Source organism: Dioscorea cayenensis, chromosome 11 (genome assembly GCF_009730915.1).
Source record: "Dioscorea cayenensis subsp. rotundata cultivar TDr96_F1 chromosome 11, TDr96_F1_v2_PseudoChromosome.rev07_lg8_w22 25.fasta, whole genome shotgun sequence".
Taxonomy (NCBI): Eukaryota; Viridiplantae; Streptophyta; class Magnoliopsida; order Dioscoreales; family Dioscoreaceae; genus Dioscorea; species Dioscorea cayenensis.
The window spans coordinates 13,769,660-13,797,420 of record NC_052481.1 but is presented as its reverse complement, the minus strand read 5'-3'; the positions used below and the strand labels follow the sequence as shown (position 1 = coordinate 13,797,420).

The following is a 27,761-nucleotide window of genomic DNA, read 5'->3' as shown; positions in this document are numbered from 1 at the left end:
GTTGAGTTCACATCATAACAAATTCAGTAAATGACAAAGCTTTTCATACTATATTTTTGCACCCATATAAGCTTACTGTCAATTCATGTCCATCTACAATATAAGTCCATTGGCTTTGATAATTAAGTTGGAGGCTAAATTCATAAACTGCAAGAATTACAAACATATAACAAAAAAAAAAAATAATAATTAAACACAATTATAGTAATTATAAATTGGCACAAGCCATACCTCAAAATCCCACTTCCAACAGTGTACTTAATGATTATTTTCTATTGATAACCCACAAAGCTAAGAAAAGCAACAGATGAATTTAAGCAATATAATAACAATACAAAGGCTCCCAGATGAATGCAGGCCTGGGCTGCCTCAATCAGTCTCATTACTACTCAGCACTTGAAATGCTATCAGACTCTTATAAGGTATTATTAAATCAGAAGAAAATTAACAATTTACACTTACAAATGCAATAATCTCAATGCATATCCCTCCAAAAGAATGAGAGACCCTACCATAGTCATCACTACCTCCCTCATCTCTGTCCATCTGCACTACAAAGCAAATTAAGAAATAATTCTAATGCATGAAATACAATAGATTGGACAATGAACATACAAAAGTTAAGAATGGGAAGAAGAAAGTTTATAGAAAAATTGAGGAGAGTGTCTGGGCCTTCCTTATACTATGCTTAAATGTGAGCAGCAGCCTCCTCCTCATACTATGCTCAGATGGCACTGATGTTTCTCAACTTCAAGCTTTTGATTCAAAAGTTAGCAAAGTTTGTATAATACCACACTCCAACATTAAAACAAAAGACACAAAGTTTTTAATAATTTAAATTCTAAATGTTTAGCATCTTCAATTACTAAAAGTGCTATGAATAAGAACATAAAAGTAAAAGTGCTAAGAACAACAACATAAACCAAAGTTCAAAGTTCATATCATATATTCCATATAATATATATATATATATATAGCCCATGCTCTAGCTCCATTTAAATTTCATATTCCTATGAACACTAGAAAAAAAAATGGATAAAGTGGATGAATGAAATTTAAGAGTTAAAGGGCAGTATTCGAAACTTATCTATAAGGACTAAAGTCAATATCACCTATGCATTAGGATCTGAACTATGTTCACTGTAAACTGAATGCCTATCCTGCGATGAACATATTCAAATAGCTACGGGCCCTGTATTTTCTTGATCAAAATTTATGAAATATTAAATGTTAAAAAAATTGAACACCAATAAATATTAGGAACCCAACAAAATCACTCGGTAATTTGTAATAATAACTCTAAAATACAAGATAAAAAACAAACCATATTAGGTGCAACATTTTGGCATTGTTTTCCTAGTTGTTGGGCAAGGAATGCTGTTTGGTGCTGATTTTGTTCAACTTGCCGGGTTAATAGCTGCACTGTTTCTTTAAGGTCTTCAAATTTGGATGGTGTGCCGCCACTAGCATTATGTCTGCTACTTGTGCTTCTTGATGTCCCATATACTTGGGTTGGGACAACTCCAAGCCCTAACCCACGTACAAATCCTGGGTGTTCTTTCCCAAAAACATTAATAAATGCTTCATTTTTAGATGAATTTTGACTTTGAATAAGTAACTCTTCCTGCACAATAAATGTGGTAGATTATATAAATGCTAATTATCAAACAACCATCAATCATAACGTATAACACCATGCACTACTTACATGATTTTGCCTAGCCTCTTCATTTACAAAAGACCCATCTGAGGTTGTATGGTTGATTTAAAACAATTCAGCCTTGTAACAGGCCGATGAAGTTGTGTTTCCTACAAAAATATTCGGTGTTTGATATATAAGCCTCAATTAAGTATATATTGATAATTAATAAACAAATATTCAAATTTTTTCATAAAATGATTGATAACCATCTCTTTCTAAAGTCAAGCAATCAATTTTGAGCCTAATGTGTGTGGCATTGTCAACTTAGTACGATTTTTGTGCATTTTGTTCCGCTTTTGCCTGCATAATTCAATGAAATCATAGACATTGAAATGCATATCATTAAAAAAATGCAACAAACAAAATATTACGCATGTTACCTTTTTATCGGCTTGAGCCTTTAATCAATAAAAGGAACCCATTGCTCCAAAGGAATTTCTACTGCTATAGGTGGCACTAATGAAGTTGTACATGGGGCACCAGATGGGACAAAGTCCTCATTAGGATTTGTTGAAACACTGGAGGAAATGTGTCATTTTGTCTTTGGCATATTGCAAACTATTCACATAAGCAAAGTATTAGTTTAGTAGAATATACAAACAAGAAAATAATAAAATAAGTACACATAAAAACAACAATAACCAATAATTACCAATTCATAACAATGCTTACAAATATTTCAAAATTATGTATCATTGATGTCATCTACATCATCTCGACTCAACCGAAGATGAGTATCTTCATCAAGAAATAAACTATCCAAATTTAATCTCGGGTAGCCTTCAATATTGGCCATATTATGTTCTTCACCCTCGCCCATGTCATACAAGTCTCTAGGTTTCAGATGTACATGTATACACCATCCATCCTCTTTTTGAACATCAACATAAATTACCATATGTGCCTCAGAAGCTAGAATGTATGGCTCATCATCTTCGATCCCTCTGGTGTGTATAGGTTTTCCAAAATTGATAGATGTAAAACCTATTTTGTCAATTTCTATACCTCTTAGGTGAGTAGTGTTTGCCCATTCACATTTGAACAATGTCACCATAAATATTCCACTATAATTGAGTTCAATGATGTCAACCAATTTTCCATAATATGGCACACCTCCATATCACATGTTGACATCACTAGCCCTTAAGTAACTCCTTGTTCCAAATGTGCCAAAAACTCCACTATTTTGTGTCTTCAATCCTCTTTAACGTTCTAAATTACAGAACTTGTACCCATTAACATTATATGCAGAATATCATTTTGCTTGGTTAATGGGTCCTTATGCAAGAGCTAAGAGCAAACTTTTATCAAAATCTTGGATCTTGTCGTAATCTCGGCTTATCTACAAGCAAACTGAAGTTATTTGAAAGTATATTATCAAATAAATTTATTTATATCAATAGGAAGCTTACTCAATTTGCAAACCACTGATTAAACTCTCTGTGAACCATCTTGTCTACCTCAATAGGATTTCTACTTCGAGTCCTTAATTGTCATCTTTCAACAAGTCTGAATTCCCTGTGGCATTTGAATTGGTAGTTTACAACTAGCTAAATCAATTTCAACGATGTATAAAATGCACGATTAATAATACTTACTGGACATAAGAATCAACTGCGGGGCAATTTATTAGAACATGTCAATGGGCATATACTTTCTCAATAGATGTTAAAGTTAACCATGTAAAACCACCAATTGTTTTCCCAACATACGGAAATAATTCTACAATTCAAGCATTTGGATGTTGAGAAATGGTAGGTTCATCATCAACATGTCTAGGTCGAATCCAAATTGTCTCAATATTTTCAAAATATCGGGAACAAAAAGTAAGGATTTCTTGTGCAATATAACCCTCTACAATAGATCCTTCGGGTTGTGCCTTGTTACGCAAGTATGATTTTAATAGTCCCAAGAACCTATGGACTTGTGTACTTAGTAGTTATAAAGAATACATATTTTGCTAATATTAATTGCAAATAAAGCAGTTAATCATTAATTACCTTTCTATTGGATACATCCAACGGTATTAGACTGAACCTCCGAGCTTCGCTTCATCGACCAAATGAACAACCAAATGCATAATCAATGAGAAAAATAACGATGGGAAGAGCATTTCCATGTGGCATAATGTGACTACAATTTGTGTTTGTAGTTTTTCTAACTCCGTGACACTCAATACTTTGTCACATATTTTTCAAAAAAATGAGCATAACTCAAGTAATACCACAGATACGTTATCATGAAGCACTGAGCGCATAGCTAGTGATAGAAATTGTTGTACAAGTATATGGCTATCATGGCTTTCAATGTATCAACAATTTTAAGATTAATGGCATCAATGCATCAAGAAATGTTACTTGCGTATCCATCTGGCACACAAATATTCTTTATAGTGTCTAAAAATAACTTCTTCCCTTGCTTGTTCATTGTGTAAACTGCTGGTGCAAACTTCCCATTATCATCTGGCCATAGATCTGGCTTGGAACACATATGTTTGAGATCTTTATGAGAATTTGCATGATCTTTCGAGCAAGAACTATTATTCAACAGCATGAAAAGTGCGTTGTCACAGACATTCTTCTCTATATGCATCACATCGAGGTTGTGACATAGCAAGTTATGTTCCCAATATGGAAGCTCAAAGAATATTCTCTTTTTCTTCAATTGTTGTGGTTCATCTTGAGAAGTGCTTACACCACGTATTCTTTTACCTCCAAATAGATTATTCACGGACCGACCAAATATGACGTTAATATCCTTAACATGTTCTAATGTTTATGTCCCTGATAGTATTCTTGGAGGATTATGTAGCTCTTGCTCTCCATTGAATCTAATCTTGTTTAATCCAAATTTATAGACAGCATCAAGAAACCATTGATGACCCATAAAACACCATTTCCTACTGTAACGCCAACGACAAAGATCAAAGGCATAATTGCAATGTACACAAGCACGACCGGTAAAAACATTCCACCTAAATAGATTTTCAAGACCAGGATAGTTGCTAATTGTCCACAACAGAGCTGCATGCATTTTAAACATCTCTTTTTTAAAGGAATCATATGTGTCAACCCCATTAAACCACAACTCTTTCAACTCCCTTATCAAAAGTTGTAAGTAGACATCTATATCATTTCCTGGCATTTGTTTACCAAGTATTATTGTTGAAATGATAAAGGATGTCTACTTAATACACATCCATGATGGCAAGTTGTATGGGATGTAAACAATTGGCCAAATACTATAACTTCTTCTCATACTGCCGTAAGGATTAAATCCATCTGTAGCTAATGCAAGCCGCACATTTTGGGGATCTGCTGCAAATGACTATTGGTCGAATCGAACTTCTTCCATGCTTCACAATCTCTTGGATGTCTTAGTAATCCATCATTGTTGGTGCTGAAGCTGTGCCATGTCATATCCTTAGCCTTTTTATCAATAAGAACAATCGTTGCAATCAAGGGTTTAATGGAAAATATCTAACCACTTTCGCAGGAATCTTTCTTCCACCTCTGTTACTGATAGAAATATCATTTGACCTTCCATTCTTCAATTTCCATCCAAAGGTACTATAAACCTTACAAATTTGTCTCTCTTCATCCTATGTGTTTCCCCAATAAAGCATGTAATTGCTTGGGCATGCATCTATCTTCTTGTAATTCAATCCAAGCTTTGTGATAATTATCTTCACATCGTAAAAAAGATCTTGGAATTTTTATATCTGGAAAAGCATCATTTAATAGTTCTAATATCATTGTCATTGCTTTGTCACTCATTCCACAAGGACACTTGATGTGATACAATTTCAGTATGAAGGATAATTTTGAGTAATTTGCACATCCTTCATAAAGTGGTTGTTGGCCATTATTTGATAATTCATAAAACTCATCTGCTACATTTTGATTTTGGTTTAAATTTGGTGTTGCATTGTTATGTATGCTCCCTTCATTTAATGTGGGTGAGGGTTGTTCAGAATAGTCATGTACTCCAAATGCATCATTTACCATATCCCTAATGGGATCATGAATAATGTCATTGCTTTGTGAAGAAACGTTGTGGTTGCATTCAACATTGATTGCTTCACATGCGTCTGACGTTTACCAAATCCACATTTAGCGCATGGACATAAAATCATGTCATTAACTGCCCATGTTGAAAGGCAAACTCAATGAAAGTCTTAACTCCCTAGTCATACACAGGTGAGTTTCGCGGCTTTGTAATCCATAATTTGTCCATACTTAGCAAAACAAAGATTTACTCAATTATAGTTGGTTTCTAATCCTTGAATTTTAACAAAATTATACCCGAGGTAGGAATTAATTGTGAAAACTTCTATTGTAGCTTGGAAAAATTTATTGTATGTATGTTATTAAACCAACAATAAAATAAAAATATAATGAACCTTGTTTGATTATTGGCAGTGTCGACAAAAAGCAGGAATTTTATCAGTAGTTGTTGCTATTTGTTGTAAAAAAAATCGAGAATGCCTCGAAGGATATCCTATTCCGAGAACATAAAAGCATTCTAATGAACATTTGTTTTATCATCAAAACTTGAAGGTCAAATCTTACTTTTAGATCGATGCAACTTAGGGGTGAATCACTTGAGTATGTCAAATTAAACAAAATTTTAATTTTTTTTGTAAACATTAACCATCCTGGAGGCCTTAACTTAATGAGCATTCTGATTTTGATCAATATTACGAAATTAAATGGCATCTAGTTTTTAGATAGTAGAAAAATCACTTGTGACAAAAAAACAAATTTACTATCAACTTATTTTCAAATGAAACTATCCATATCACCATGTTTATGGATTACTGTCCAACCTGAAGTTCATAAAATGAGGTAAGAAGATCACTCTGTAATTCACATATTATTTGACAAAAGGAATAACAAATCTGACACTACAAACATTCATTCAAATGGTTAAAAATTAATCAGATTAGGACATGAATAAAACATTTTTTTTTAATTCACATTACTTAAATGATCTAATACAAAACTAAACCATATGACATCTAAACTTTTCTATTTGCAGCCATTCATGTCCCACTAGTCTGTCTCATCATACATGTATCTCTCCATTCCCTTTAATTTCTCATGTCTAACCGTTATATATATATATATATATATATAATGCTGCTGTTAATTTTCAGAATTAGCTAGATCATACAGGTATCTCTTCAAAAGGAAGTTGGGATTTTCCAATCAAATAAAAATACCAACTTCTTATTAGGGATTAGCTAGATCATTGAAATGAAAAATCTCACACTAGTGTATCATTTAAGATAAGAACAACATTGACAATCATAGTGAGAATAAAAAATGCATCATAAGCTATAGAAAATCAACAAATTGCGAAGGTTGTAAAAATGGACTCCCAATTCCATGATAAGTAATTATTTACTCTTAGTTAATTAATTAACTTGTACTTGCTAGCAACATTAGTGTTCTCAGACTTCATCATCTTTCATACTGAGAGTCTAATCAAATGGCACAGCTACCATGAATACGCAATCGCAACTATTGATCTCTATGTGCTATTGCAACCTCTTCTTGTCACTCCTTGGGCTTGCAGGCATTGCTTAATTAGCAACAACATAATGCTACAATCAGATCTATGTATTGTAGGCAGCCCTTTCTATCTCTGGATCAAAAGCAAAAACCTTTGCATACTCTAAACATCCACAATAAAAAATGAAGGCTTCTAAAATATTTTCCATATTGGTGCTAAAAAATAAACAAATCACAATTTAAATAAACGAATAAGAAATATAAACAAAACTAAACTAGAATAGGACCACCAGTTGTGATAAACTATTATAAGTGAGAGGATCAATTTTTCCCCCAGTCAAATTCTATGTGGAATGACTTGTAATAAAAAAACCGATAGAAGGAAAAATAAATAAATAATTAACAGTGAACTTCAACTCTAAATATTATAACTAATTGTTAAAATATGCACCTACATATCATAAACTATTGGTCATCATGAAGAACTAATTGTGACTAACTGTGCTTAGTAAATTTCTCATATATAGACTAACATTTAAATATGAATCAAGTTATGATGATTATTGATCAACTCATTGACCTAATCAGAGAACAGTAAAACTAATTATGAAAAAAATACTAAACAATGAGGTCACTACAGTATTTGTGGACCTATTACTTCACATTCTTTATTCGCTACCCAATGACACGAGTGGATTAAATCAAGACTATCTGATCTTAAATCAAGAAGCTACCAAATTATGAACACAGTAAAGCTGAATTAAACAAACAAACAAATAAAACCTAATATATCAACAGCTATTAAGATCTATTGGTTGTTTCTAGAATTAAGAATCACCTGTTGTTTATGAAATTAAAGAGAAGTTCATAAGGGACATTGACTGTGTTCTGGAAGACAACTAGGAGTTCTAGTTTCGATTCAGCAACAGGAGATTAACAAGGTATCAGATGAACTACAAGCCAAATCAAATAATCACAAATCAGATCCACACCAAAAACTAAAGTTTAGATCAAATCCCAAAAACCTAAACGATCAAAACCAATATCTCAATCAAAATCCTCAAGAAACCCCAAAAAAAATCCATGAAAAACAAGATCTAGAGATCAAGAACCAGAGCCTAAGTATCAGATTATGAAGAATTAGGGGATTGACAAGCATAGGATCAAGAGAAAGTAGCACCAAAAAGCGAGCAAGAGAGGTTTCACCGATCGCATCCGCCTATATCCCCCTGTTTCACCGATGCTATGGAAATTGATCTGATGATCCCACGTAGGTTGATGACAATGAGAGATTAACCGATTGATCTAAAGATTTGAGGGATTAATAGAGAGGGATAAAATATCACTAGTAAACAAGTGATATTGGTACACTACCGGTAGTTTCAATATAACCCACCGTACAATGTTGCTTCTCATGGCGGGTTACGTGACAACCGCCATGAATGTGAACATTTTGTGGCGGTTTATGTAGAACTGCCACAAAATGGTTGTCACTAAGTACATATTTCCTTGTAGTGAATGGCCTGGCCTAACTTGGACATTATGCGTGGGTGCATGACACACACAAGTAGCTCATGGCTAATGTACCATCAATGGATGCCCATGTACAGGTTAGGTATAAAGGATAGGCCACAACCACCAGCTACTTGAAAGGGTGTATAGTCGCCCTCATCATTTGGTTTTATGAAGTCAATAGGAGCTTGAAGAAACTACATTTGGAATGGACACCGTGGATCATATACTATAGTAAGAACAACTTCATAAAAGTGGCTTCTACGTGGCCACTCATGACATCTCTCTAAGGGAAGGAAGTAAGTTCCCGAGCATAAATGTGCCATGTGTTCAAATTATCTATGATTAAATAGCATTTTGGATATCATGTTATGGTGTATTACTTTGATTTCAGTGTATTGTGATATGTTTCCATGTAGTATACATCATTCATGTGTATAATATATTTTACATGTGTTATTCCTCCCAACTACATATGATGTTTTGTTTCCTATGCATTATATGCAGTATGAGTTTAGGATATTGTGCTATTGTATATTTTCATACAACATGAGTTATTAGTAAAAATTTCTCCTTGTTTTTTTAATTCTGTTATAATCCTTTTCCTTCTTTGGTTTCCATTCTTTGAGCTTGTCCCTGTAAATGGTAAAGAGCTTGTATTGGTGGGATTTGATAAGAGTTATGCTCATATAGAGTCTCAGAAGTCAACCTCAACGAGTTCAACTGATGCAGGATCGCCCAAAATGAAAGTAAAATGGTAGCCAACAAGGAAACTAGGTCAGGAACATTTTCTCTAAGGCAGCCCCAAGTGAATACCCTCAATGGATCATTGATTGATAGCCTTGAGAGGAGGCTTCTCAACAATAATGAAGTGGCTTACCTTTTAGAGCAATTATTATGGGAGTTTGGTGAATTTCGGTTGCGGATAGACAAGGGTGATACATGGGAAATGCCGCCTCACCACCACTGTAAATGTTAAATGGCCTCCTTCAGAATTTTCTCCTTTCTCTTCTTCAGGTAAGTGCACCAAGAATGTTGCTCACAAGAAGCCTTCAAAGGCCCTCGTTGCCCCGGTATCGAAAAACATTGCCCTTGATGCCGGAATAGCCTCCATTGACGGTGGATAACTTGAAACCTATACTAGGTGGGTAACACGTGCTATGGTTGCATAAACCTTTTCCCTCAAACTCGCCACGAAGATGGCCGGTAAGAGGAAAGTGAAGAAAGAAACAAAAGCAAGCCCTCCCAAGGGATTAACAGTCAACCATGACCCATACCCAATGTTGGCATCCTTATTGAGTCCCTAACGAGCCTGAAGAACACAATGAAGCAAGATGCCACAGAAACAATATGCATACCACCGATTCCCGTGGATGAGGGAAACCTTACAAAGGACCCACCTAGTGATCTTCTAACATCTATCGACACGACTCACTCTACAGAAAAACTGACTTGGAAGCCATCAACCCTACCGCATTGGCGTTGGTCCCTTTCTAGGGTCTAGTTGAGCGCCACCTCTAGAAGTTGAAATCAAGGTTGTTGAAAAAGGAAAAAAGCTGATTATCAAGGACTGAAGATACCTTGAGATACAAATGAAGGTTAAAAAAGTCTTCTTCCAAAGAAAAATAAACCCAGTGTCTTCACCCGACTATATGAAATATCGAAGGCTATTGTCACTATCTACCTCAACACTTGTGTGAACAAGTAAAAACTCCATCATAATTTTTCCTATGAAATACCAAATGTTTGCATGAATTTTTCTCTATTTCTTGATTAATATTATTTGTTATTGTGTAGTATTGGTCTCATCGATGTAGTCTATTATTGCTCATATGTACAATAAGTCTTTTTTTGTGTATTGTTTGTTATTCCTATGCATTGTTTGACCTAACTAAGATCATCTAACCCATTTACATGTTGTAGCTCAATTATTTGGAAGGGTGATTGCAGGTGAACCACCCATGATAACCTATACACCTTACTTGATAGGAAAAAGCAAGTGCCCAAAGACGTTGTGAGTATGCTCATCCTCATCATTTGTCAGGAGATGAGGAGCAACCCCTTTACCCACAAGAGGTGAGGCGCTATTAGACAACTACTTGCCCTTATGATGTAGAAGATGCAGTTTATAATGGATGCGGCACTTTGTATGGTGAATGATACTATCTTTGATTACAATGATGTTAAAATCATCCTGATGCTTATCGTCCTTAACGGCCCCTAACATCTGCTTACCCTAGATAAGACCAAAAAAGATGCCCACTACTCTTCCCTTGAGTCTCACACATATGACACCAACGTAAAAGACATAATACGTATCTCTTCGGCATTTTATAATTCTTTGCCAATGACTTAATAAGAAAGTATCTCTGTGCAGTGGGTTTTCTTCGAATTGTGCATGAAAACTCTAGTTGGAAGCCGTTCAAAAAAGATTATCCATTAGAGGATGACCGATCTGATCCTTAATAGAAACCATATAGCAAAGACTATTTTGTTTTCATGGCGCACTATGTAGAACAAATTTTCAATGGTGAGGAACTCAACATACTGTGGCACAAATACTAGTGTACAACATAAGGATGGTGATTGTGTCGTTTATATGGCTACACTACGTGGCACAGATAATGGTGGACAATATGCAATGTAAAGATGGGTCGATGATGACAAAAGACAATGGCAAGAAGAATAACGATGAGGACTGATGGTTCATTGTATTAGGTGTTTGTAATTTCAATCTCTATATGTTGATGCTTTTATGTTTGATGACTATTTGTTTGATATTGAAAAAATCGTTGAAGTATTCATAACACCAAATATGTTGAGTCAAAAAATGCATAATATATGGAAGCAAACAAGAATTCGACGGAAAAATTCACTATTACATACACCTTAAATTACATGAGAAACATATATAATACGTAGGAACATAACCTAATATACTTAAATAATGCATTATACACATGAAGGATTCAATATAGAGATTCACTAACAACGTGTTAATGTCAAAATATGCACGCATTAATAATACAAAGGATAAGCACAAAAAAAAAAGTCATGTATAGTACAAGGTGTAATCATATAACAATGAATCAATATGCAAATACGCTAACAAGACGTTAACGTAAAAATGACCAAATACATAGTCCACATACATATAATAAGGGATAAGCATAGAATATACAACCAAAATAGTTATTACGCGAAGAACTATCAATCGGCTATAACCGCATTATAGGAATGACGATTATGGCCAATTTAATGACATTGACAGTAGCGTAATTCTTGAACATCGAATGACTGTGATCGAATCCTCTTCCTTCTCGGATGTTCTGGTCACTTCTTTGTGATTAACGGAAGCAAGTAGAGGTCACGATTGTCATCATTTGGCTTTTCATGGTCCGAAATAAGGTATATGGGTTCCTCATATACACAACAATAAGATTCTACAATGAAGTATTCATTAACATAGTGATGCACACTTGCATCCATCTACATGATTGTTGCTCACACATGCTTGTACAGGAGGCCATACAGGTCCCATCTATGGCATGAGCACATCCTCATCCGCAAGCTGATGGTATTATTATTATAGTCAATCACTTCGTAATGGTGCATCTTTCACAATTTTCTCAACTTTCTTATATATCTCGGGACAAAGATGAGTTTCCTACCTTGGGATTGTTTGTGTATATCAGCCAGTATATTCGTAAGCTTGAACTTGTAGTTTAACAAATAATAAGTTGGAACATCAGAAACTACTCATAAAAGACTAATGTTAGACAAAAAGTGAGAATTTTAAACATCTCTATCTTATTATAGATGTTAACCAACAATAATACACAAAAACTCAAAAATTACACAAGAATTTTAACCCGACTGAGTCAACCATGCTCATCTTTGGAAAATGGATGGCCTCTATAATCCAAGCGTTGAACGACTTTGCTATGTTAGAGTATATCTCACACCAACGCTCACCCTTGAATAAATAGTTTGACCATTGGTCAGACATTGGACTTATGAAATAACCAATGGTGCACCTGCACCAATGTAGATACAAGATCATTGACTATGTCATCGTACTCTTTAACAGTGCATGTGTATCTAATTTTGACAACTATGGCCAACCATTCTTCCTTTAGTGCTTTTCCAAGCCTAACATTTCTCTTCATGAAATTTTGCAGTAGTGTTTACAAGACCTTTGGAACCATCTGACACAAAAGTGATAATCTTCTCGTAGTCATCATCACCGTACAACGAACCAAGCATAGCAAGAAACCATATCTAGTTGCCCTCAGTTTCGCTGTCAATGACAACCAAGGCCACATGGAATAGGCCCTCGTTGTCATCTTTACCTATCATGCCTAACTGAATGAGTCCATAATTGCCTAGCATGTGTGTTCCATTGAGAAAGAGTAAAGGCTTGCAGCCCTTCTTGAAACCCAACAAGCAGGCACATAAGGAAAAAAAAAAAAGCTCATTTAAATCGCTCCCTATTATTCTCAACAATACTACATTGCCAAAGTTTGTCTCAGGCACATTACTTAAGTACTGAAGTAGTAGATCATAACTAGTTACTTCACTTGCATGTATCACAAGCATAGCAACCTTTCTCCCCATCCAATCTTGCTTATATGAAAGATGAACACCATACTCTACCAATATATCCTTTTGTATGCCGATAACTCTGTACAAGGCTGATCCATCAATTTCTAGATTACACAATCACAAACCCATTTCTTATTGGCCTTCAAATGAGATGTAGTATCAATGATTCCACCACAAATGAGAGTGGATTACGTTGTCTTCACTCAGAACGTATCGACATTGCCCTATTTTGATGCATGTACATGACACTAGTAGTTTGGTGCAATGCATTGGACAATCATCTATTGCTTTTTATTTTTTAGAAAAGTAAAGTCAAAATTGTGTCTGATAGAAAAGCTGTGGGAAGCATCTTTGACGTGTTTGATATTTTGAAATCTCTAACATAGTCTGACCGAGGGCAAGTTCGAATGGTTTGGAACAACTGACAATACTTAGGGCCTCTGCCGAGGGATGTTGGGACAAGAACATCTCCATATTTTCCAAAAATGACTCCTTGAGTGGATATTCCAAATAAAGAGAAAGAAACCATCTGTAATAAACATGAACAAGGTACACTATACATAAATTACAGATATTAAGTGGAAAACACCACAATACACAAAAACCATGGGTAATAAATTGGAAGTTTATATAATAAAGAGAAACAGTTGATAATACACGTAGAGAGCTTGAAAGGCACACAAACATGTGAAACTAAGCGCAAACATGCAAAAAGTAAGCATAAAGCATGGGAGATGCATCGAAACGTATAATGGAACGTGGAAAACATTGCCATGTTTTTGAAACCGTCAAACCAGAAGTAGAATGGGACATTAGTACAACATTATGACTAACGAAGGACCATCATTTGTAGTTTTATTACAAGGGGAAATTAGAGCTTGACAAAGTATCCATTGTCCTTTTCACTATCTTCACGACTACAACATTCTTGATGAACATGAGCTAAAAATCCATCTGTAGTCAGTATGACAAATTATTTTATATACATCTAGAGCTAGTAACAAATCTAATGGTTACATATCTCACCAGCACCATCTCCTAGGAACTTAGCACTATAAACTGCAACACTTGTATCTTGTCACAACAAAGAATATTTCCTTTGACAAGCAAAACCAAACAGTTCCTATATTCTACATAACATTGGTAACTAACATGAGATGTGAGAAACACATAAGAGCATGACATCCATATTCACAGCTTTACTGTTTTTCAATATTGGGAAGGCTTTAACAATGCACCTCCCTCCCTAAAGAATGAGACAAAAGTTGATAAAAATTCACAAGAGTTAGTTCTGTGATGAAAAAATAGAGGAGAGAAGAGTTTTCTTCTCTTTCAAGGGACTAGGTGCAATCCTTAAAAAAAAATGTGAAAAGATTATAAAAAAGTTTACACGTGGTTTTTCATATAATATATCAAAAAGGTGTGATGTGATTAAACGGGAGTTTTAACACTATTCTCTCATCATCACATGCACAAGTCCGGAATTAAACAAAAACAAGCCTGACAGAATTAACACCGAAGATGGATGTATAAATACACAAAAAAAAAAAATGAGGACTATTCAGAATAATGAAATATCATAGGACTTTATGGAAAAAAAAAACTTCCACGGATTTTATACATAATTTTCCCTTCTTTTATACATACACATGTGTATATATATATATATATATATATATATATAAAATAAAAGACTCACAGTCACGGGTACCCATCCGACCAGAAAAAGCTCCCAATTTAATTCACAAAGCCAAGGGGATTTTTTCCATTAATATCCCAAAATCCTCCTGCCCCTCATCACGCCTAGTTCCCAAAGAAAGGCAAAACTTTGCCCCTCAAGCCAAAGTGCATTACCCAAAATACCCACCCCAATTCCGTAAAATGACGAAAACACCCCCACTCACATTCAAAGTCCCCCATCCCAACCTAGCACGAAATGCCCGTTGAATTATTCAAATGACCAAATCACCCCTGCATTAATGCTTTTTAAATCCGTGGTATTTCCGTTATTAACTCAATTTCCAACAATATTAAAGTCTTTTGGCTCACAAGGCATATATAATCCCTCATGCACTCCACCCAAAGCTCCATGTCTCTCTGTACCGCTTAAACTGTGCCACTTCTTCTCTTTCCCAGTTTAGATGCAGAGTTTTCAGAGAGGATTTCAAGTTTTGAAGATAAAGATGAACTTCGGATGAGAGGAAATTTTCAGGTTTGAGCTTTTCAATCAATTATCCCAAAATATTCAATCTTTGAGTTGCAGAGAAGAAGAAGAAGAAGAGGATGAAAGTGAACAGTGTCTCCTTGCAAAGCTTCAAAGATTAGTACTTTTGAAACATTTAATCCAGAAGTTCCAATCTTTTGAGGCGAAGAAGAAGAAGAGATAGAGATGAGCTTTCCAAGCGTTTAACCCAAAAGATTCAATCTTTGCGGTGGAGAAGAAGAAGAAGAAGAAGAAGAAGAAGAAGGAAGAGAGAGAGAGAGAGAGAGAGAGAGAGATCAGAGACTAAGCTTCAAAGATTTGAGCTTTTAAAGCATTAGAAATCCAAAAGATTGAAGCTTTGAAGAGAAGAAGAAGGAAAGAGAGTGATGGGTTGCTGGCATTCAAGACTAGAGAGAGAGGAATCAGTGTCACGCTGCAAAGCACGGCGAAGGTACATGAAAGAGCTCGTCAATGGCCGCCAAGCTTTCGCCATAGCGCACGCCGTCTACATTCAATCCCTCCGTTCCACTGGCTCCGCTCTTCTCCAGTTCGCCAATGCTGAGTCTCACCATCTCCCTCCTCTTCCCCCTTCTCCATCTCCACCTCCACCACCACCACCACCCCCCACCACCTCCACCACCACCCCCTCCTCCTCCTCCTCCTCCTCCTCCTCTAAGCTCTGGCTCCGATAACTGGACCTCTTCATCCATGACTTCTTCGCCTATCCTCCCCCCACCTCCACCTCCACCTCCTCCACCTCCTCCCCCTTCTTCAAGCTGGGACTTTTGGGACCCCTTCGCCCCATCCTCCTCTCGCTCAGCCGCTGAGGACTGGGAAGAGGTTTCCACTACTGTCACCACCGTCGCCATGCCTGCCGCCGCCCCTACAACTTCAGTGGTGAGCACCTTCTCCAAGGACTCCGCCACTGTTGAGCTTGCCATGGTGGTTGTCCCAAGGAACAAGAAGGAGCTCTCTGAGATCATAAAGGAGCTTGATGAGTACTTCCTCAAGGCCGCTGACTCTGGCGCCCGGGTCTCTTATCTTCTTGAATCCCCTCATTATGGTGTTCCTTCCAATCAGGGCTTCACAGGCGAGAAAGTTGCTTCCTTTTTGTGATTCACTTAGTGTTGTTTTGGTGCATGGTTTATAGTTTTATCTTTTGATTTACAGGAAGAGTTTGTAGTTATGGGAGGAGTTTGAGCCCTGTTCTTTGGTCTTGGGGTTCTAACTCAAAGACTAGTGGTTTTAGTAGGTTTGGGAAATCTGGAGATGAGTTTTTGGACAGAAATGGTGTTCATGGAGGTGTTGGATTTAGTAGCTCAAGCCATTCTTCCACTGTGGAGAAGCTTTATGCTTGGGAGAAGAAGCTCTATCTTGAAGTGAAGGTGTCATTTTTTTTAAACTGTTTTACTATTTGCTTGTTCTCTGACACTGGTAACACTGGTATTTATTTTAGTGTATTACACATACTCTTTTGTTCTTTATTCCTTGTCCTTTGTTTATTTTTTTTGGTTAAAATAAGAACAGACAAAGAATGACACATTGGATTGGTGTACAAATGACAGAATGCTGAGATGATAAGAATGGAGCATGAGAAGAGAGTGAAGTTGCTGAGGAAACAAGAGGCAAAAGGAGCGGACTATGTGAAGGTGGAGAAGAACAGGAGAGAAATTGAGAGATTGGAGTCCAAGATGTTGGTGGCTTCTCAGGCCATGGAAACCACTTCATCTGAGATCATTAGGCTCAGAGAGTCTGAGCTCTTTCCTCAGTTACTTGAGCTTGCAAAGGGGTCAGTATGTATTTATATATATACCAATTCAAGCTTTGAATTTGTTTTATATCCAAATTAGTGGTCCTTGTTTGACTGTCAATGGTCAACTTGGGTGTCTGAAAAGAAGGTTGCCTAGTTGAAAGAAAGAGAGGTCTTTGATATTGCACCTCCTTTCTTTTGGTGATGCACTATCATGGTTTTTGATGGTTTGTGATCATAGGACATTGATGAGTAGCTTGCCAGAGGTGATTTTCAGAGGGTGGTGTGAGAATAGGGAAGTCTTTAGACAAAGGCACTCTTGCCTGTGGCTAAGTTACAGCTTTTACTGCTTTGACTAATTTGTTACTGATTTGATTCTGAGACCATGTTTATCTTTGTGTGATTGAATTTAGGAATCTATAATTGAGGAATCTAATGCTTGAATTTTGTGGATTAGTTTTTAGAATAACATGAGAATTTACCATCAGTGATTTTTCAGAACATCAACTGAGTTTTTTTAGGGTTCATCATCGTAGGATGGTGATCTCCTTAAGTAAATTTGATGTACATTCAGTTATTTTTGTTCGGTTGAAAATGAGGTCATACATCCACCTGCAAGCTTTTGAGCGGCCGTAGCCCTTTTGCACAGTGAAATTTGTTTACTGAATTACATGTCTATATGGTGACCTTGTTTTACTGAGTTTTGTGCAAGCAATGGTTTTAATCTACCGTAATTTTATTTTTTTGTAATCTTTTCCCTTTTTCTTCAATTATGTCAGCTTTAAATGATGATAAAATTTAGAATTGAACGAATAAGCACTCTCTTAGATTGCATTTCACTTTTGTGAACATGTCAGGTTTGATAAAATTTCATAAATTTTCTCTGTACTGAAAACACACACATATATATATGTCGTCATTCTGCAGCTTGATGTTCATGTGGAGGAGCATGTACGAGTGTCATCAGGTCCAGACGCACATTGTACAGCAACTTGAGTACCTCAACAACACACCAAGCACTAATCTGACCTCTGATATCCACCGACAATCAACTCTTCAGCTGGAACTTGAGATTGAGCACTGGCACTCAGCATTCTGTAGCCTCGTCAAATCACAGAGAGACTACATCCAATCCCTAACCGGCTGGCTCCGTCTCTCCCTCTTCCAATGCTACAATAACCACCTTCCTACCAAGACACATCAGCACTCGGCCGTCTACTCCCTGTGTGAAGAATGGCAACTTGCACTTGACCGAGTTCCCGACAAGGTCGCCTCTGAGGGTATCAAGAGCTTCTTAACAGTGATCCACGCCATAGTAGCCCAGCAAGCCGAGGAGCACAAGCAGAAGAAATTAGCAGAATCCACTTTCAAGGAACTGGAGAAGAAAATGGCGGAACTTCAATCACTCGAGAGCAAATACGGGCCGTATTCAACATCGGAAGAATATGGAGACATGACATCAAGAAGAAGTTCGGTCATTGATAAACGGGCAAAGGTGGAGGCGTTGAAGGTGAAAGCAGAGGAAGAGAAGAACAAGCATGACAAGTGCGCCGGAATTACAAGAGCTATGACAGTGAACAACCTACAGACTGGATTTCCGAATGTCTTCGGGGCGCTGACAGGTTTCGCAAGCGTCTGCATGCAATCATTTGAGAATGTTTACAATCACAGAAGCGCGAATTCAGGGCTGGAATTGAAGAGGCTGCTTCATTGAGTATTGCCAGTGAAGTGACGATGGTCTGTGAATAAACAAAATTCGTATACAGTGTTGGTATACCTTTTAAAGCTTGGTTTCTTTCCTTTCTTGTTCTTCTGAATATCTCTGTGCCAAATGCTTCCGTTTGTCAAGAGATGTTGAGTTAATGATAAGTTTCCTAAGTGTTTAACATAATGTTGTGGAATTGGAAATGTGTTGTTGTGTTGAATCAATTTGTTGGATTCAATGGAATTTTGGTGTTAGAAATTCCAATCCAGATTATATGTAGAATTCTTTTTAAAAGATGGTTCTTTTAAATTCAGGGCGTGTTTATCATTAATTATCTACATTGACAGCAACAAAATCACTTCTCTAATTAAAAATAAATTATCACTGTTATTAGTTAATTAAAGAGAACACCCTGAAGTTTGAAGCTAATATTATGATTAAAATAAATTATTGGCAGGCATTTATCTTCAAACAAAATATAAAATAAAAAACAAGAACTGATGGATTTTTTGCAATTCATCCTATTATTATTATTTATGTTTATGTTCCTTAGATTTGCTTGTGTACTTGTGTTTTCCTTAGTGAAACGATTTTATTTCTTCCCCGGTCTAAAGATTAAAATCTTTGGAGAGGTGTATTCCTGAAGTTGTTTTTGTTCTTTTCCTCAATATTTTTCCTTTTTTTTTCCCACTTTTCTTTTGCTACATATTCTCTTAGTACAAACATTAAAACCTTTGTTTTCTTCTCATTCATCATTTTCCTCACTTTTTTTTTTTTTATTCTTTTTCTCTGCATCCCTTCAATCCAAAACACAGGCATAATATACAAAGAATCCGTAGCTTTTACCTTTTATTATTCAAGCAGAGACAGTCATCATAATGCCAATGAAGAAAGACGCACGAAAAAAATCACAAGTTGCAATCTTTGCAAACCTAAACTCCATAATGTTAAAAATATTGTCTATCTAATCTATTAAGTTGATCAATTCCTCACAAGGACAGATCTGGAAACAGATGATGCATACTAAATTTTGCATTATGTTGGGAGAAAAGAAATAGTCTGTATACAAGAACACAATTATATGAAAAGGAAAAAAAAAAAAAATTAAAGGATACTCTCAAATCCTGTTTAAACTTTAGAGTACATGTAATGGATCAACAACTGGTGATTAAGGCAAAGGGCAAGGAGCTTCGTCTGTGATGAGAGATCAGAGGTTGTGCATATATATAATGTGTATACTTCTGTACCATTGAATTCTATGAAGTTCTCCACTCCAGCTCAATCTGAATCCTGCCCCTTTTGGAATCAATGAGATGATATTTCTCATTGATTCTCCTGTTGCTGATCACATCCGCAAGGGAGATTACGACATAACCGAGGCTCTCCTGAATGAAAAGGAATTGCATTAGATGATGAAGAGATTGTCACCTAGGGAACACTAGAAGAAAAATATCAGTCTTATTGCATGCGACATGAAAACAATAATTAAAGGAAAAGATAAAAGCAAAGTTACAAGCATAATCAGTGCATTTGTTTTCATTTTATCCAAGGTTCATAGGGAGCCTACTCTAAATTCTACCCTTCAGGTATATCAATGCATCCCCTCATGAATGATAAATGATAAATGAAATCAAATGCTTTTGTGTTGTCTGACATTGGTCTCTTGCAAATTGCAGTAGTACAAACAATATCAAACCATGTTATAGTCTAATCAAATTGCCTATCTCCACAGTCATAAATTGTTTTACATGAATAACATATTGTCGCAAATGACCTTATTGATCTCAGTGAAAACCCTATCAAGTATAGAAGATCTATATGTGCATCAATCATTACCATTTAAACAAATGGGATTATCAAAAGGCAGATAAAAAAAAATTAACCAAGCAGGAGAACAAAAAGTCTTTAGTAATACACTTTGCAAATAATCTACTTGCATCATATTTCTGCACCTTAAGCAATGAAAAACTTGACAGAAGTTTTCGCATTTTGACATTTCTATTAGCAGATAGCATGTCAAAGAACTGGAAAATTTTTATCATACTACAGCAATTTTCAGAAGAGCAGATATTCAGAAAAAACATTAAACAAAGCCACAAACAAAGAGCATATCAAATAAATTAACTAAATTATCATCAGTGATTTCCAAGTGCTTCCATTTTATCAACCAAGATCTCCAGAATTGTTGGAGATCAGTCAATTGTACGTAGCCTTTTCTCACAGGAAAAGCTATGACATATAAAACCACTGAAGATAAAAACCAAAGTATTTGAATGGATACAAAAAGATTGACATCCCCCGTCCAGCTGTAAGGCCAACAATTGACAAGCAGACGATAACATGTAAAGTAGCATGGGTGAACGCGTGCCATGTCAAGGTTACATAGATTTTAGGGTTGAAGTAATTTTTTGCCCATATACTTTTCCCTAATGTTTACTTCCATTCCTATATTTTAAAAATATTCATTCCTCACAGGAAAAGCTAAGACATATAAAGCCACTCAAGATAAAAAGTAAAAACCAAAGTATTTGAATGGCTCCAAAAAGATTGGCGTCCCCGTCCAGCTGTAAGGCCAACAATTGACCGAAACAGACTATACAACATGTAAAGTAGCATAGGTGAATCTGTGCCATTTAAGGTTAGATAGATTGTAGGGTTGAAGGAATTTTTGGCCCATATACTTTTCCCTAATGTTTACTTCCATTCCTATATTTTAAAAGATTCATTTCCGTCCATGCACCTTGGATTTTTGTCCACTGCATGTGTTGCAATATCATCACCATGTGTTGTTATATTATGGCCATATCATGATGTCTAAAAAAATTATATAAAAAATTAAAAAAAAAAATTGTAATTCATATGGTTGTAGATGTGGCATGGTAGGTCAACAAGACATAACATCAACAACCAAATACTTCGAACTATAAACCTTACATTTGTAACTCTCTTGTCAAAAAAAAAACAACCACATACTATGAGCCATATGCCTCTTGCCCGCCACACAAAAATACACAAAATTGCAAAAGAGAAAATTAGAGATGGAAATGGACATTTCTAACTATATATGAACCAAAAGGACCTTTAATCCTACATTTTATACATGATATTAACAATGATAAATAAGAAATACCCTTGCAATCAAGATCACATCCAGGCTAGCTACACATGATAATTTACATTCCTATTCTTAGGTTATGTTTAGTTGGTGACAAAGGGTGCATAAGTTTTTTAAAAAAAAAAAAAACCTTTGAGGAAAAATTTTTATATGAGATGACCACACTTTGACTCAATTAATACTAATTAAAATTAGATATTTTAAAAGCAAATTTTTTTAATTAGTAATAGATATCTATTAATGTTGATTATATTATTTATTTAAATAATTAAATTTTACAAAATTTGTTTGGTGGTATAAGTTAAGGGTGTTAGGTTGGAGTGAACAACTCACCAACCAAACATTGGTTAATGTTAAAAACCATACATGACAGGATACATACCTCAGAGTGTATGCCAATGGTTGACCGTTTACTATGAACCTCAACACGTATTTTATCATTAAGAGGCGGCTCTTCACACTCAAATTGAAATTCTTCCTCCCACCTAGGATTCCTGTTTTTCTTAATATGCTGCAACCAGAATAAAGAGAAATGTTAGTTATCTATGTCAATCATGAAACATTATAAAAATTTGCTAAAAAGAAATTTTGGCCAAGGCCAAACCACCAAAATTATAGTTCAGAGCCTCAGAAAACCTTGGTTTTCTTTGTGTCTCCTCTGAAAAGGATCTGCACATATGGATTTGTGTGATGCTTTCCCTCAAGATCTTGAGCTTCATGAACTATAACAACAAGCAAACCACCACCCGATAGAGTACCGGCAGGAGCCTTATCAACAGCATCACTGTCCTCACTGAAGGGTTTATAAGTCACCTCTACAAAAAGTTGTCCACGTAGCTTCTGATTTTGAGGATCATTTGGATCCATTGTTTTAAGCAGATCAAGTGTGAATAATTTTGGTTTATCGGGCACAAGATCTCTCAATGGAATTAAATTCATGCCCATCTTCTCATGTTGACCAACCTGAAGACGATTAAAAAGCTTGAGAAATCAAATGAACGAGAGAGCAAGGCAATGCCATATTATTTGAAGTATAGTATGCAGAGAGCACATAAATGAACAGATGCAGGGGACATCACATGCCTGTTCCCAGTCGTACACATTAAGTTCCAATGCCTGAGTTCCTGGATCTTTTACAACCAACTTGAATTCCTCATTCCATTCAGGATTAAGGTTATTTTTCTTCACAGATGTTTTCTTTGACAGATGCTTGTCTTCTGTAAGCTTTAGCTTCACATAAGGGTCTGATTTACCCATAAAATCTTTCCTTCTGAGTTGTTGTGCCCTGAGAACCTTCACGTGCAGAATGCCAACAGGCTTCTTCCGGGCTCTGTCATGTTCCAAGGAAAAATTGATAATGCGGCTTATCAAAATCAGGATGTGCATGCATTGAATGCTAAGCAACAGGTACAACTGAATGCAAAAATTACTTTGAAGGATCCAAAATTTGCACGTCTAGTGTTCTTGGCCATAGATACAAGCTCGCAATCTGGCTCTTAATGGTTTCCTGCAGATTACGACATATCAAACAAAACAATAGAAGGCAGCAGAAAATGAAAAATAAAAATATTAAATGGTGCATACACACTTTTGAAATCTAGATTCTTGCATGCAAATTTCTACAGGAGAGAAGCATAACAAAAGAAGTGCAATTAGTCCTTAATATTCCAATTTTCTCAAAATTTCACTGAATATTGTGCTAATTCAAGGGCATAAACAAATAGTCATAATTAGGCCAAAGAAGATCTTGCAATCAAGCCTTTTAGGCTATTGTCAAAGTATTTTAAGCAAAAAACCACTAGAATGACAATTGACCAATGCAACCAGGATGCCCTTTTCAGTCCTCTACTAAATTTCCAACAACTCATCAAACAGAGCTGACTCTTATCTTCCACCACTAGCCTATAAACAATAATGAATACTAAAATTTACATCAACCCTCTCACCTTGCACTATCAAAGTCTTCTTTCACAATGCTTACAAGTTAATAATCGATGCAACCAAATTGTTGTATCTGCTATATAAGATTACAAAGTGACAGATCGAGATTGAAAAAAAGCTAACTGCAAGTAATTTCATACAGCTAAACTAATACACTTGCAATTATTCTATGACAAACTAAGATGAGAAAATAAATTATGAGGTAAATTGTTCAGTATAATCAAATACAGTGAGAAGCATGATGAAAAGTTACTGTCATGTCAATAGTGCCACTGATTCTTAGAGGTCCACTCTGAGCTCAAATACAAGAAACCCAAAGTATGAATAATTCCGTTTTCACAAAAGAGTACAAATAAATGCAGCATGACACAACCATAAAGTATTAAAGCTACCTGAACAAATCTGTAAAGACCAGGAATTGACATAATGTCTGCTCCAAAAAGCTTTAATCCAAAATCAACATGTGGCTGGAACCCCAGAGATATCAGATGAAGAACTTGGATAGTGATGATCACAATTAGTTTAGACGCTAGTAAATCAAACTCTGACCAAACACACCTTTTCCATGAGAGAGACGAAAATATTTGCAAAACAAGGAAAGTTGGGGACCAATGGCATCAAAGTAATTCTTGGCGAGGCAAAGATTTGCAGGTCAACCACCTGAAAATTCCAAAGATGGGATATGCAGAAAGTCTGTCATTTTGAACTTAACATTGCCATAATTTTTTATAACATTCAATATTTTCTGGAACACACAAAATGATGAAGCAGTTTAATAACCTGAACAGTTGCTTTCAATCCAAATGCCTTAACAATAGCAGTGACGTTTGCATTTCCAGCCCACTTTAGAAATGGTTCCATAATCAATTGATTCTCATCAGTAATGTACACTTTCATTCCTGCCAGAAATTTTCAATATCAGTTTTATTGAAAGAACTCACTTCATTAGTTTTGAAAACAGGCAAAACATACATTTAGGATGTGCCAGAGCATCATCAGATAACAAACCTAAATCATGGGTACCAATTACCTACTTTCGTAACTCCTTACATACCAACAAAGCATACCTTTTGGGATGGAACCTAACTGTCTGAAACATTACCTTTTCTTCATGTGCTGGAGAAGAGCACAGATAATTTCATTGCCATCAAAATTTGAATAATTTAAAAAATGATGAAATTTCTACTGCATTCATTTGTAAAGGATACATAAAAATAGGTTACCAGAGGCCTTCTCAAAGACAATTTGATAATGCATCAAGAGAAGCTATTAGGTTTCTTAACTTGTTGAATCACATCCACCATTAATACAAGAAACGTATTCTATCTTTAATTGTTTTTTTCACATCGCTAGCTTGTCAATATCTCTAGGCAAACTAATATTTTTCTCCATAAGAAAGAGTGTCATATATTTGTACAAAACCAAGACAAATAATTCTTTTTTTTTTTCTTAACTTGTAAAGGAACTAGGAAGCAATTATTTGAGCAAAGAAGGAACCAACCCCTCACTTCAACATCAAAACTTGGCATCTTTCGGTGAAAATGGTCAAATGTGAAAAATAATGCATGCATACATAATCACAGAGAGTCAAAAATAAAAAAATAAAAAAACCCCAAAAAGAGAAAAAAACACAAAAAGTAAAAGGGAAGATTGAACTAAAAGTTAATTGAAAAAGCTGACCTTGAATAGTTGGCGGTAAAGAACCTAATGTAAAAGTTTTAAATTCAACCGACTCAAGTTTATACTTTTGAGTGTTCTCATCAATGATAGGCTTTGCAATTTCTTTTGCCATTCTGCAAATTGCCTACAAAAAACCAGCACAAAGCAACAGACATCCATCAAGCTCAGAACAATACAATTATAATAAAAAACGCAGAAAGTTGCAATAACCTCATACCGTATTTAGATTAGGCCACATCATTAGCAGGAATTGATTCATCCAATCAGCCTTCAAGATAATTTAAATAAAAAATTAAAACCATATCTATAAATATATATAAGCAGCAAAATTCCTGAAGATAATCCTAAAACTGAAAGTTATCAGCATGCCAAGACTCACTCGATCATAGTCAGGATTTTTCACCCAAAGAGGAATCTCAGGCAGTATTCGCTCCAGGGTTTCCGAATCAAATTCCACAAACGGCCGGATCTTCACATCCTATCAACACAAAATTGAAAAATCAAAAAACAAAATTCAATTAAGATCAAACAAACAAGAACATAGACACAAACGTGAAATCAATTAGCACCTTGTGATCATCAAACTGCAAATAGATGAAGAGGTAGTAACCGATGACCAAACCAATGACCACCCCAGATCCAAACCCGAAGAAACCCAACAAGAAACTCAAGAAACCCATCTCCAATCCTCCTTTATCCGCCACAAACCCTCAAATCCAATCTACAAAAAACAAAACAAGGAAAAACAAGATCCAAAGAAATCAAGACCTAAAAATCCACGAAAACAGTCAGGAAAACGAGGATGGAAGCAAACCGTGAGAACGGACTACTGAGAGGTAGAGAGAAGGGGAACAAGAGAGTCTCTTGTAGGCATGTTGGTAGGAAGCTTGGGCGTGCGTTGAGGGGAATGGAATGCGAAGTGTGGAGGGTTTTTGCAAGGGTTTAGAGCGGAGGTGAAGGAAGGAAATGGGAATCGAATTCGAAGCGTTCGAGATTCGCAAACTCGCGCGGCTTTTCTTCGGTTATTCCAAGGGACGCTATTTTGTCCGGATTCGCCACGTATATGACTGTTTTACCCCTGCATAATATTATATATTTTCACATCACATATCTCATCATATACATGTATAAACTTTTGTGCTTTTTGCCTATGATAATTAAGTATTATTTACAAATTGAATCATTTAATTTATTTATGAAAAAAAAATTGTGAAGTATGCTTGTTATTTGTATGAATACAATAAAAGTGTATAATTTACTATATTTAATATAGGGAAAATTATTTTTTGACCCCTGAAAATTTCAAAACTTCCTAAACAGCCCCTCCGACTTTTAAAATTCACGGACAACCCCTCCTTTTTGTTTGACTTTTTTTTTGCCACATGAACTCACTCCATTAACCTCCTTTTTTTTTGTACTCCAGTTTTACCCCAACAAATGGTGAGAAAAAACCTTCCAGTCACATCAATTTTTTAAAAAAAATGTACTTTGAACCATCAAATCATTCAGCTTTTTGCCATATTCTCCAACACCTTTTGGAAGCCTTTGGCCACTTTATACCTCTTAAATTCTTTTCCATGGGCAGTCGCGATCATGTCTCAAGGGGTACGCAGAAGTTGCCGTCTCACCAAGCTCAATCTCCACAGCCTTATCGAATAGTTTCCACTATCAAAAAACAATAGTTATGTAAGTGGATTACCATATGAAAAACATAAAACAGTGTCGTGACCATGCTATTACCATAGTGACAGCATCTTTATCATACTACAGACTCTGGCATGAAGAATAATGCCGATATTATTGTGTATCATTGTCGAGGACAACAAGATGGAAATGGCCATTGAGAATGATTGGCAGTATAACAACTTCAACATCATGCAATCGGCGCATGCCTTCTTTCACCATTGCCAGGGTTTCCCTCTGTAGTGTGTTCTTGTTTGGACATAATCAGCACCAATGGGTGTGTGATGGCCACATGTTTCTTGTAAGGGTACGGCTTTTCTCAAATAATTCTTTTATGATTTGGACGAAC

General features: G+C 35.8%; 2 protein-coding genes across 2 annotated transcripts; one reads left to right on the top strand and one right to left on the bottom strand.

Moving 5' to 3' along the window:
• The first annotated feature begins 15,421 nt into the window (after positions 1 to 15,421).
• On the top strand, positions 15,422 to 19,306 carry LOC120272297 (protein ALTERED PHOSPHATE STARVATION RESPONSE 1-like). The gene is given in 5 exon segments (XM_039279094.1): positions 15,422 to 16,158; positions 16,160 to 16,628; positions 16,709 to 16,923; positions 17,104 to 17,327; positions 18,216 to 19,306. Coding segments are annotated over 5 exon segments (1,929 nt in total). The 5' UTR covers positions 15,422 to 15,924; the 3' UTR covers positions 19,003 to 19,306.
• Positions 19,307 to 20,007: 701 nt separating this feature from the next.
• Positions 20,008 to 26,692, bottom strand: LOC120272298 (synaptotagmin-2-like). Its single transcript, XM_039279095.1, has 13 exons — positions 26,544 to 26,692; positions 26,299 to 26,450; positions 26,109 to 26,207; positions 25,947 to 25,997; positions 25,730 to 25,853; positions 24,830 to 24,948; positions 24,608 to 24,709; positions 24,442 to 24,516; positions 23,539 to 23,615; positions 23,192 to 23,438; positions 22,745 to 23,071; positions 22,491 to 22,619; positions 20,008 to 20,378 (listed from the first exon to the last, which is right to left on the bottom strand). The coding sequence occupies exons 2-13, from the start codon at positions 26,407 to 26,409 to the stop codon at positions 20,250 to 20,252; spliced, it is 1,590 nt and encodes a 529-aa protein (XP_039135029.1). The 5' UTR covers positions 26,410 to 26,450; positions 26,544 to 26,692; the 3' UTR covers positions 20,008 to 20,249.
• Between the last annotated feature and the right edge of the window lie 1,069 nt (positions 26,693 to 27,761).

Excerpts from the sequence above, each read along its gene's own strand:
- LOC120272298 (XM_039279095.1), bottom strand. The coding sequence starts at position 26,409 with ATGGGTTTCTTGAGTTTCTTGTTGGGTTTCTTCGGGTTTGGATCTGGG. Across the intron at positions 25,998-26,108 it reads AAAATCCTGACTATGATCGA|GCTGATTGGATGAATCAATT; the intron begins GTGAGTCTTGGC and ends ATTATCTTGAAG. Across the intron at positions 24,710-24,829 it reads GATTGAAAGCAACTGTTCAG|GTGGTTGACCTGCAAATCTT; the intron begins GTTATTAAACTG and ends TGGAATTTTCAG.